Source organism: Phyllostomus discolor, chromosome 2, assembly GCF_004126475.2.
Source record: "Phyllostomus discolor isolate MPI-MPIP mPhyDis1 chromosome 2, mPhyDis1.pri.v3, whole genome shotgun sequence".
In the NCBI taxonomy this organism is placed as follows: domain Eukaryota; kingdom Metazoa; phylum Chordata; class Mammalia; order Chiroptera; family Phyllostomidae; genus Phyllostomus; species Phyllostomus discolor.
The window spans coordinates 105,152,270-105,165,323 of NC_040904.2; the positions used below are offsets into that span (position 1 = coordinate 105,152,270).

The 13,054-nt window shown below is 34.8% G+C and overlaps 1 protein-coding gene across 12 annotated transcripts in view; it reads right to left on the reverse strand.

Moving 5' to 3' along the window:
- Window positions 1-13,054, reverse strand: part of LRCH3 (leucine rich repeats and calponin homology domain containing 3) — a 135,794-nt gene that overhangs the window by 70,594 nt on the left and 52,146 nt on the right. For all 12 annotated transcript variants that reach the window (XM_036018234.1, XM_028504635.2, XM_028504636.2 and 9 more), the window contains exons 2-4: window positions 9,238-9,382; window positions 6,280-6,406; window positions 934-1,039 (exon numbers count right to left, since the gene is read on the reverse strand). In XM_036018234.1, coding sequence (XP_035874127.1) covers window positions 934-1,039; window positions 6,280-6,406; window positions 9,238-9,382 — 378 coding nt within the window. The remainder of the gene's footprint in view (window positions 1-933; window positions 1,040-6,279; window positions 6,407-9,237; window positions 9,383-13,054) is intronic.

Consider the following 13,054-nt stretch of genomic DNA (forward strand, 5'->3'; position numbering starts at 1 on the left):
ACAGTAAAATAAAAGCATCATGATATGTCGTATACAAGAGAAGTCATGTTTTGTCAAAGAACCTAGAGAATCAATGTCATGAAAATACCTTTCAAATATTCCTCATCTTTCTCATATATATTCTGAAATGTCTGCAGATGAGTTTCTATAAGTTGTTTCAAATTAATCTCGAGGACAGGGTAAGGAAGAGTGGGTGGGAGTGTGGATGAAGCAAGAGTTGCCATGAGTTGATGACTGCTGTAGCTGGGTGATTAAGTGCTCTCACTTACTTATGAGAAATTTTCCATAATAAAATTAAAGAAATATCTGATCTAATAAAATAATGGTTTTTCTTATTTTCACTTGCTTTTATAGCCTTTTCTTTCATAAATTTCTATTTTTAAAAGATTGCTAATTATACTCAATGTACTTGTTTAATCATTTTTGTCATCCAAATAACAGAGCTTAGAGCCCAAGATGACCAGTCTTATACTATAGTCTCTCACTCTATTCATCACCAATAAATGGTCATTTAGCTTCTATTTGAACATTTTCAGTGAAGGATAAACTTACCAGGTTCAAATCAAGTCCACTTTTAAGTCAGAGCTAATTGTAGGAATGTTTTTCATTATATGAAACTATCCCCTCATCAAAAATATGTTGTATGTCTCCCAAGTAGTTATGCTTACTAAAACCTCCAGAGACCTGACCCTGAATTATCAATTACATCAGTTGGCAGGGTTTAAAAATATAATCAGTGGTCAATAGTTTTCAGAACCTTTCACTGAAGAGCTAACTTTTAAAATTCACAATGGAAGGGATAATATTAAATAGACCACTAAATTTCAAACATTGCTGTAACTCTATACATTTTTGTCTTCTGCCTGTAAATCTGAGAGATATTTAAAATAAAAAGTCAAATAAAAATAAAACAATTATTTCCCAATTTCTTACCTTCAGGCAAACGTACTAAGTGATTTCTTCTTACATTAAGGTCTCTTAAGGCCTCCAAATTAGCAATTTGGGAAGGTATTGTTTGAATTTCATTGCAGCTTACATCCTATTTTTAAAAGATACAAAGTAAAGAATTATTAAAAATTCCAAACCAGCATGCTTTAAACTATCTATAAAATGAAGTTGGAGCAAGATAATTATTGATAAACTGAATACTTGCAGTCCCTCCTAGTTGTAAAAACATTATGACTGTGTCCAAGAATAATTCCATAGTTTGTAGTGGCACTGAATTATAAAAATGTACTGACTTTTGACTAATTCTATACATTTCATATATACCTACATTAATTTTATGAGAATTAAAATTAAATCACTTAAGTGGTAGATAGAATGCACAGAATATCAGATCAAATAAAAATGTTGATGAAAAGAAAAATAGGGAAATATAAGAACATCTATTTAGGACAATATTTTTATTTTATATTGTTCCAAAGAAGCTAGAAGAAAAAAAAATAAGTTACTATAAAATTATTTAAAAGAATATCCTATTTTCAAAATACCAATTAAACTGTTCAAAAATATAATATAAAAATGCATTGAGGATTACACAAATCATTCTTTTTTTTTTTTTAAAGATTTTATTTATTTATTTTTAGAGAGGGAAGGGAGGGAGAAAGAGAGAGAGAGAGAGAAACATCAATGTGCAGTTGCTGGGGGCTGTGGCCTGCAACCCAGGCATGTGCCGTGACTGGGAATCGAACCTGCAACACTTTGATTCGCAGCCCGCGCTCAATCCACTGAGCTACGCCAGCCAGGGCTCAAATCATTCTTTATCAAACTGAAAGTGAGGAGAAAATAATAATGTACAGATAACTCAAAAAGATAGGGAAAAAATAGAAACTATTTTATTAGCATCTGATCTGATTCCAAGACACATTAGACAGGTGTTCTGGTATCTTGGTAATAAGTCTGACTTTGATTCCACTAGTTCTGAAAAGAGACTGACTCTAGGTTCCAACCCCGGTACATCTAGGATTACATAATTCTGAGGCTACCCAGAATGACTTGTAAACCTATGTGTAGCAGCAGGAAGCTGCCTAGGTCATTAAAAGTGTCAAGATGTCATATTAATACTTAAAATTCCTTCAATATAGAAGTAAAAAGAAAATATTAATAGACTTACTATTAGAGAAGATAACTTATCAAAAAAATTCATTAAGCGTTAAACATAGTTTTTAAAATTTCCCAAAATATTATTAGAGAAAATAATCCTATTGTTATTTTTTCTCCCAATAACTAAAAGTAGAATCAACAGCTAGACTTCTTAGTCTAACACTCTAGGCATCAAAGTTAAAAGAGCTCTTCTGAAAGAAATTAAAGGGTAGGAAATTCACTGCTGGTGGGAATGTAAACTGGTACAGCTGCTATGAAAAATAGTACGCTGTTCCCTCAAAAAACTAAGAACAGATTTACCATATGACCCAGCAATCCCTCTCCTGGGTATCTACATGAAAACCTCAAAAACATGTATTTGTGAAGATACATGCACCCTATGTTCACTGTAGCATTGCTCAAGGTGACCAAGAAATGGAGACAAAGTGTCCTTATTAGATGATTACATACATATTTTTTACCATATGAAGTAGTATATATAGAATACTACTAAGCCATGAGAAGAGATGAAACACTGCCATTTGTGGCAACATGGGTGGACCTTAATTATATTATGCTAAGTAATATAAGTGAGAAAAAGCTAAGAACCATATGATTTCACTCATATGTGGAAACTCACAAACACAGACAACTGTATGATGGTTACCAGAGGGAAAGGGGTGAAGGGGGTAGTAAAGTGTAAAGGGGACCAAATTTATGGTGACAGAAAATGATTTGACTTTGGGTGGTGGGCACACAATGCAATATACAGGTAATGTATCATAGAAATGTGCACTTGAAACCTATATGACCCAATTAATCAATGTCACCCTAATAAATTAAACAAAAAAGAAATAAGAGAAATCCCAAGTAAACAACCTAACATTAAATCTTAAAGCACTAGAAAAAGAACAAAAGCAACACAAAGCCAGCAAAAGAAAGGAAATAATAAAGATTAAAGCAGAACTGAATGAAATGGAGAACAAAAGTGCTATTCAAAAAATACAACAAAGAGCTGGTTCTTTAAAAAGATTATAAAATTGACAAACCCCTGGCTAGCTATACTCTCTAAGGGAAAAAAGAGAGAAAGACTCACAAACAAAATCAGAAATGAAAGAGAAGTTACCACAAACACCACAGATATACAAAGATTATACTAGAATCTTTTGCAATATGAAAGATGGTATGCTACCAAATTCAATACCCTAGAAAAAGATGTGTAAGTTCCTAGAAATATATAACCTTCCTAGATTGAATCATGAAAAATCTGAAAATCTGAATAGACCAATAAACAGTGAGAAAATTGAAACCACCATCAAAAACCTCCTAACAAATAAAAGTCCAAGACCGTTAGGTTTCACTACTAAATTCTAACAAACATTCAAACAAGGTTTAATATCTATTCTATTCAAATTCTTCTAAAAATTGAAGAGGCAATACTTCCTAACACATTTTTATGAGGTCAACATAATTGTGATACTAAAACCTGGCAAGGATAACACACAAAAAGAAAACTACAAGCCCTGGCTGGCGTAGCTCAGTGGATTGAGCGCGGGCTGCGAACCAAAGTGTCGCAGGTTCGATTCCCAGTCAAGGTACATGCCTGGGTTGCAGGCCACGGCCCCCAGCAACTGCACATTGATGTTTCTCTCTCTCTCTCCCTCCCCCCTCCCCTCTCTAAAAATAAATAAATAAATAAATAAATAAATAAAACCTTTAAAAAGAGAGATTAAAAAAAAAACTACAGACCAGTATCTCTGATGAATACCAATGCAAAAGACCTAAACAAAATACCAGCAAATCGAATATAACACCACATTAAAAAAATAATACATCATGGCCAAGTGGATTCATTCCAGAGGCACAGGATGGTTCAACATACGCAAACTGATCAATGTGATGTATCACATTGACAAAAGAAAGTATAAAAATGATATGACCTTTTCAATAGATGCAGAAAAAGCATTTTGATAAGATACAACATCCACTTATGATTAGAATACTCAATAAAATGGGTACAGAAGGAAAGTACCTCAATATAATAAAGTCCATATATGACAAACCCTCAGCCATTATCATACTCAATGCTGAAAAACTGAAAGCTTTTCCTCTAAAATTAGGAACAAAACAAGAATGCCCACTCTCACCACTCTTATTCAATGTAGTTTTGAAAGTCCTAGTCAGAGCAATTAGCCAAGAGAAAGAAAGAAAAGGCATCCAAATTAGGAATGAAGAAGAAAAAGTGTCACTTTTTGCAGATGATATGATTCTGTATATAGAAAACCTTAAAGACTCCACTAAAAAACTATTAGAAACAACAAATATAATAAAATTTCAGATATAAAATCAATGTACAAAAACCTACTTCCTTCTTGCCCTGGCTGGTGTAGCTCAGTGGGCTGAGTGTTACCCTGGAACCCAGAGGTTCAATTCCCAGTCAGGGCACCTGCCTGGGCTGCAGGCCAGGTCCTCTGTTGGCGGCACACGAGAGGTGGCCAATTGATGATGTTTCTCTCTCTTTTTCACTCCCTTCCCCCCTGTCTCAAGTATAAATTTTTAAAATCTTTAAAAAATTATTTCATTCAAAATAATCCACTACTTCCCAATGAAACTTCAGGGGGGAAAAAAAACAGGAAAAAAAGCCTCCACAATTCCTTTGCAAATGCAACCAAAAGAATAAAATATCTAGGAATAAACTTAACAAAGAAACAATATTCAATAAGCTTCAAACATTATTTTTAAATTTTCCCAAAATATTTTTAGAGAAAATAATCCTATTTTTAATTTTTTCTACCAATTAATAATTGAAGTAGAATCAGAGGCTGGACTCCTAGCTGAATGCTCTAGACATCAAAGGTAAAGGGTTCTAAAAGAAATTAATAGGGTAGGAAAATTGAGCCTGAGCCAGAAGGTAATAGCAATCTATAATATTTCTCTCAGTAAATATATATGTTGAAATAGCAGTTTACTTTCTCTATAAAATTAATATACTGCAGAAAGAGACCGTGAAGTGGGAACCAGGAGCTTCAGGATTACTAATTCTTACTCTCCCACAAGCTGTTTTTATAAATGAGGATTATCAATTCACCTGTTTTGTAGAAAGCTAAAAGCCCCTTTTGCAAACATATCTATCTTTTCAGTATTTAAGATTCAGTAAGTTGAAACAGAAAATTTTAGTAATTTGAAAATCAGAATTTGAATCGTGAGTATAATTTACTAGTAGTTCATGTTATTAACCCAAGCTGTGAAGAAATGCCAACAAACATAAATTTTGGGGTTATTTCCTATATCTAATTGGATCTAAATAAACAGTGGTCTAATATCTACATTTAATGTATCTGTGAATTTTTACTTGACCTTTTATATTCATAATTTACTTTAAAAAGTCAGCTAATAAGTGATCCAATTAGATTATATGTGTACAGTATTTATTTATGATGTTCATCTTTGTTAATAAACCTACATGTAACTACACTCCCAAATCTCAGTGGGCCTAATTATATTGGAGCACTTCAGAAATATGAAACACAGGCTCTGGGTTTCAATTTCTACTTCAGTTATGGAAACCTGGGCAAGTAACAACCTGAGTGCTAGTTTCCTCAGTTGTAATCTGATGACAATTATAGTACTCAATTAATAATGTTATTGTGGTGATTAAAAGAGAAAAGTCTTGTTGCCATGTCCAGAATGTAAGTAACTCAAGAGTAACAAGGAGTGGTAGGGGAAGGTTAAGGTTCTTAGAAATAGAAGACAGTAAAAATTAGCTTACTTAAGAGTATATAGCAAATACGGAAAAAATATATAAGCTTGACCTCTGTAGTCTCCATTTCCCTATAGGGGTTAACCAAAAATCAGAATATTGATGTTATTAACAAGACTTAATTTGAAAAATTCAAATGACTCATTAACTTATACCTCAAAAGTTCAGTAACACAGAAATCACTTAATACTAGTGAGAACCGAATTCTAATGACCTTTGCCCATTCCATGTGAGCCTGATAAAACTTGTACTTTCAGTTCCATAATTCTATGCTGAAGCACTTGAGTACTGGTCTATCAGTGAAACTTCATTATGGATACCTGAAAGTAACTCAAAACACACCTTAATAATGGATCTTCACCACATACAAGATTATGGTATGACTACAGATGTATATATATGTGGGACAATTGAAACAGAAAATATTAACTTACAAGTTCTGTTAAATGTCTGAGATGTCCAATTTCTTCTGGAAGTGAGACCAATTTGTTATTACTAGCAATTAAGACTTTCAATGGTAAATTACACAAATGTACTGGCAGTGTTGACAGCTGGTTCCGACTAAAATGGGTAAGTAAAAAAAGAGGAGTCAGGGCTCAATACTCAAGAAAAAAAAATTCCATCTTTGCCATTCTCTACTCAGTAAAATAACAAACATAACTCTTACAAGGAACAAACAGAATTTTAGATTTGAGTTCTAGCCTACATTTCCTTACTTGTCAACTTTCTAATTTTGAGGCACAACATTTAACCTATCTGCATCTTACACAGATTCCTCATCTGTAAATCAAGAATCCTAGCATCTCCTCTACCTATCTTACAGGGCTCTTCTACCATAAAACACCTTTGTCAATAATAAAGTGCTCAACATATTTTAATGAAGTTAAATTTATATAAGAAAGTGACTTAAAAATAGGGTAAATAACTATCATTCTCTTCTTTCCAAAGAAGAGTTATAAACATAAAAGTGTTTGTAATCTACTTCCCACATCAATCATTACAGTATATAATGAAAGGCAAAATGATTATGTCAACTGCACAATACAATGGTTACATGTAAAAATATTTCAAAAGGATATTTCACTTGCTAATTTTCTTCAGTGAACATTTACAACTTTTATTTTTACTTTTAAAGTATATTTTATTGCTTATGCTATTACAGTTGTCCCATTCAATCTCCCCTTTGTTTCCCTCTGCCCTATACCCCCTACACCACCCCCCTATAATCCCTCCCTTAGTTCATGTCCACGGGTCATACATGTAAGTTCTTTGGCTCCTCCATTTCCCATACAATTCTTAATCCCCCCTGCCTATTTTCTACCTACCATTTATGCTTCTTATTCCCTGTACCTTTCCCCCCATTCTGCCCATGCCCCCACCCCACTGATAACCCTCCGTGTGATCTTCATTTCTGTGATTTTTGTTTCTGTTCTATTTGTTTGCTTAGTTTGTGTTTTTGTTTAGATTCAGTTGTTGATAGTTGTGAGTTTCTTGTCATTTTACTATTCAGTTTTTATCTTCTTCTTTTTCTTAAGCCCCTTTAACATTTCATACAATGAGGGCTTGGTGATGATGAACTCCTTTAACTTGACCTCATCTGGGAAGCACTTTATCTTCCCTTGAATTCTAAATGATAGTTTTGCTGGATAGAGTAATCTTAGATGTAGGTTCTTGCCTTTCATGACTTTGAATACTTCTTTCCAGCCCCTTCTTGCCTGCAAGATTTCTTGTAGGCAATTGTCTCCTTTTCTCTTGCTGCTTTTAAGATTCTCCCCTTGTCTTTAATCTTGGGTAATATAATTATGATGTGCCTTGGTGTATGTTTCCTTGGGTCCAACCTCTTAGGGACTCTCTGAGCTTCCTGGATTTCCTGGAAGTCTATTTCCTTTGCCAGATTAGGGAAGTTCTCCATTATTTTTTCAAGTAAGTTTTCCATTTCTTGCTCTTCCTTTTCTCCTTCTGGCACCCCTATGATTTGGATGTTGGAATGTTTAATGTTGTCCCAGAGGTTCCTTAGCCTCTCCTCATTTTTCCGAATTCTTGTTTCTCCATCCTGTTTCAGCTGAATGTTTATTTCTCCCTTGTGTTCAAAATCAACGTCTTCAGTCCTGATTTCCTTCCCCTCACTGTTGGTTCCCTGTATATTTTCCTTTTTTTCACTTTGCATAGCCTTCATTTCTTCCTTCATTTTGCAACTAAACTCAATAATTTCTATGAGCATCCTGATTATTAATGTTTTGAATTTTGCATCTGATAGGTTCTCTGTCTTTTCACTGCTCAGTTATATTTTGGAGTTTTGATCTGTTCTTTCATTTGGGCCATGTTTCTTTGTCTTGGTGCACCTGCTATTTTGTAGTGGGTGGAGGCTTAGGTATTTGCCAAGGTTGGGTAGCCTACTTCTTTGCATTATGGAGTAATATGTGAGGGAGGGTCAGAGAGGGAACAGTGTCTCTTGCTCAGTTCTGAACCAGCTTTCAATCACTTTCCTCACTTCCCACAAGCAAATTGGGCCCTTCTGGTGCTTATTCCCAGATGTGTAGGCTTGCGTATGTTCTAGGACCCTGTGGGTCCTCAAACAAACTCTCCTATGAGACTGGGAGTTTCTCCTACTGCCGCAGCCCCCACAGATTTTTACAGCCAGAGGCTTTCTTTTCCCATGTTGGAACCGTGGGTTGTGTGGTCCATCTTGCTCCCCAGTTGTTCCTTCTGGGTTATCAGCACGTAAATGTGGAATCACCTGGTCAGTCAGCTGCTGCCTCACTGCCGTCCTCTCCACCTTGGCTGCCTGTCTCCACCCCTCCTACAGGTCTGAATGAATGTTTCTTCTTTAACTACTTGGTTGTTGGACTTCCACACAGTTCGAGTTTCTGGCTATTCTGGTTGGTTTTTGTTTTTAATTTTATTGTTGTCCTTTTGTCTGTGCGAGGAGGCAAAGTATATTGACCTATGCCTTCATCTTGGCCAGAAGTCACATATAACTTTTATGATAAAGTAAGAGAAGAATTCTCGTAAGATATGAAAAAATGGATTAGATGAGTCGATATATTTATACATTCAGAACTGAATACACAAAAACAAATAATCAGAGGAACCAAACAAAGTAATTACAAGTCTACTCTTCTCATTTGATGAAGCTTATCTGAAAATGTCATTGTAGAACCACTGCTACAAGACTGCTACAAGCCTACTAGGCTAATGGCTATTAGAGTTTATCCATGATTGCAAAGACAGAGGGAAAGACCAGAGGGACATAGGAAATACTGTTAATTTAGCCTAAGAACATGTACAGAAATTGCTGATATGAATGGGTAATATAAAATTGAGTGAAAATGAAGAGAAATTTGAAAAGGCTACATAAAACCAAATGTTAAAAAAAGGAAACAACATCTTACCTAATATTTAAGAATGTCAAAGCCTGTAGATTTAGGATTGCCTCTGGTATATACCGAATACAATTTTGGTATAAGTTGAGATTCTCAAGAGAAACAAAGTGACATGCTTCTATGGGAATTTCTGAGAGGCGATTTCGTGATAGATCTGAAAGAAAAAATAAATTAAGTTTAAGATCAATCCTTGCTACTTATTTTATTGAAATGTTAAATAGGCAGGTTTTGTGGATGTTTGAATTACCAAGAGTTCTTATTGTAAGGATTGATCCAGAATAAACATTTAAATATTTATTAATTGAATAAACCACTTTAACTCATGCCCCTACACCTGTTGCTGGGAAATACTGATTCCTTTCGAGTCTCCACATATACTACAAAATAAAAACATCACTCTTTGCAAGAAACACAAAATTCTAAGGCATATCTACCTTACAAATTACTTCAAAGATCATACTAAGTACCAAGTATCCAAGGAAACGAATGGATCTGTAAAATCTGCCTTTACAAAAGCACAGACAACACCCAGAGATTTTTTTAAAGAGCAAAGCAAAACCAAACCAAACCAAAAATACTGTTCCTTTCTTTACCAGTCAAGATGACCAGGGTTATGTCAAAGAATTCATGAACCACCTTTGCTCCCACTGGCCAAAAAGGAGGCAATCTGAGCTTCAGTAAAGACAATAATTGTAATAGATTGAAAGCTATTCACACATACTGAATCATACAAGCATTTAATGACACATCCCCTCTCCACCCCCCCAAATTAACAGAGAACCAATTCATTATTTTGTAAACTGGTAAGGGGGAAAATTCAAACATTTATTTTGCATTCCTTATACATATTACTGAGTATCCAAAGAGAAAAGGGATGCATCTATATATGTTGTAGCTGTAAATGAAAAATAATGGTGGAATATAACCATTTTCCAACTCTCAATAAACTACTGGATCTAGAATTGGATATTAATGGTTGTTATCTTTACAAAGAGACAATAAGAAATTATATGCCTCCCACTAAAAGAATAGAACATCACTTGCAGTTCTGCTAAAGGGACAAGGACCTAGTCTAATCAAGCTTCTGGATCAGTTGCAAATTTTCAGGAAATGCAAAGGACAGAGAAATGGGCTGAAATACAGTCACTCTACCACTACCCATTTAGATTTAATAAAATACACTGTGAAATTCATCTGCTCACTACTGTTTCCTCTCTGCTTCTGCTCTACCTTAAAGTCTTTGCTGGGAATTATTTGGTGAGACTCCTTTATTGAGAACTTTCCCTCTATCTAATAGAGGACCTACTCCTGCATATCTTGCTTCCACCATAACAAGTGAATAGTATTTTGGCTAGGAACAGGTACAGTTGTTTTCATAGTAACATGTACACGTTATTTTACTACTTTCTAGTTTCCAGTGTTACACTGAGTAGCTCAGCACATATCTGATCACTTTTTCTGTATAAGCAACTAGGCAGCTTATAAGCAACTTATTCTCTGTCTCTGAACCACCCCCAACAGTCTAGTCTGAAATTCAGTAGGCTCTTTCAATCCTTCTTTAAATCAGAGAAATTCTCCTCTTTTATATCTTTAGTTGTTACATCTCTTCAATGTGCTCCCTCTCCTTTACCTTTTTTTTCTGTTTTGGTATACTCTTCTACATAATATCCCAAGACCATGAATTTGAGTCTCAACAATAATCATCCTCTCCACAAATAATCATTTGTTTTGCTTTGCTTGTTAAACTTGTTACCTCTTCCAATAGTTCTAGTTCACTGAAGACGCTTGTTCTAGATATAATCTTTGTTAATCCTCTCTCTTGCTGATGGAGTTCCTTTAAGAGAATTATTTTCCATTGCCAATTCATACCTTGCATCATCCTTAGAGCTCTGGTCAAACTGCCAGAATTAACACCAAAATAATGGAAGCAACCTCTACAATGCTCTGGGACAACTTTCTTCACCTCCAGCTGCTGCATTCCTCCAGGCACAGCTGTTTCTGAGGACTCAGGTTTTAATAATTGCCCCACACAATCTGGCCTCCTGTTTTTATACAGATCCCAGACTCACATACCCTCTACAGGACCCACTAGACTGTGAGCTCCAGAGCTGGTTTACTCTGAAGTGATAGTGACTAAATGAAGTTGAGCAAGTCTATCATTATGCCAAAATGCCATCATTAGGAAAAAACCCAAGTAACATAGACCATTAGGTACTAAACTAAATACTTCCTACAAAATCACTTTGCAAATCACTTCTTTAATACAAAGTACAATAAGAATTATTTTTTCAATTCCTATTTAAATTTTATTTGTATAATTTTAAAAGTTGAATAAAAGAAAGAAATTAACTTCAATTGCAAACTGTTCCTTAAATATTTAAATTTAACTCAAAAAAGGACAACTTTAGGCATCAAATTAAGTTTAAGAAGAGACTACTAAAAGTCATTTTTCCTCATATTTGTATTATAAAGCTAAATTACTTAACTCAGACAAATGAAACAAATGACATCCATCTTCTTTTTGTGCCCATACTAGGAAGGGGAAAAAATGATAGTAAGGTATACACTAAACTTAAATGCATCTCAATAAACAAGTACTCCCTAATTTTTAAGTAATCAGCTAATTTATGACATAAATTTACTTTTGAACCCAGAGTTTCTAAGAATTCTTGTAAGTTCTCCCATTTAAATTGTATTTTGAATTTAATTTGGGGACAAGTAACTTCTTTGTGTTAACTGAGTAATTTTTTTATATGCTATAAATTCATGAAAGAGGCTAAATTAGTCAGTTGGGTCATAGATCATATTATGGAAAATACTGCAAAGTACTACTGGTTTATAAAGGATAATTTTGCCATAGTTCCCCAAAGAGGACATAATTTTACAGCCAAAGAAGTGTGATAAAAGAGGGAAAAAATTACCTTACAAAAAACTTCAGTTAAAAAAAAGGGTATGCTTCATACTTAGAAATATTTTTCTGGTTATAAAAGCAATGTATAGTAACTTCATGTATTCAGAAAACTACATAAAACATATATGCATTCAAAGAAATAAAATATTGCCAGAACCCTAGGAGCCCCAATGTTGCTCTTCCTAATTGTAACCCTTTCCCTCCCCAAAAGAGGAACCAATATACTGATTTTAGTAATAACCATTTCCTTGATAATTTGCAGATCGACACTTTAAATTTGCAGTTTTGCCTCCTGTATCAGTTTCCTATTGCTGTTGTAATAAATCACCAAAAACTCAGTGGCTTAAAACACAAATTTCAGTTTGGTTCAAGAAGCAATCCAAGGAGGTACCTGGACATACCTCCTCCTACGGACACAATGAGTCTTAGCTACATATGGAACAATGTGCTTAAAAAAACCCTAAAGACGGACTGAGTGATAACTACACATAATGCAAATGAGAAGAAAACCACAATGAAGAGGATAGCAGAGGCTGAGACACAGTCTCACTATAAAATCCACCCCGGCATGGAGACCCACATCAGGGGAAAACTTGAAACCCAGAACTTCTCCTCGAGAAGTTAAAGGTTTGAAGCGTACATCATGCACTTCAACTTTTAGGACGTGCATTTGAGAGATATGTCTCCAAAACATCTAACTTTGAAAATCAACAGGGCTCATGTTCTGAGCTTGGACCTACCTGCTCCAGGACCCAGCTCAGAGGAGACTGACCTGTTTTTATTAAAGCATTGGCCTTAGGGGCAGGCATTTAATTTAACGTACACATATAGGACTCTGCTGAATACTCTCTGGAGACAGAGACTGGCATGAGCCATCTTTGCACTCTCCCTTTGCCATGCTCCATAACACCAATA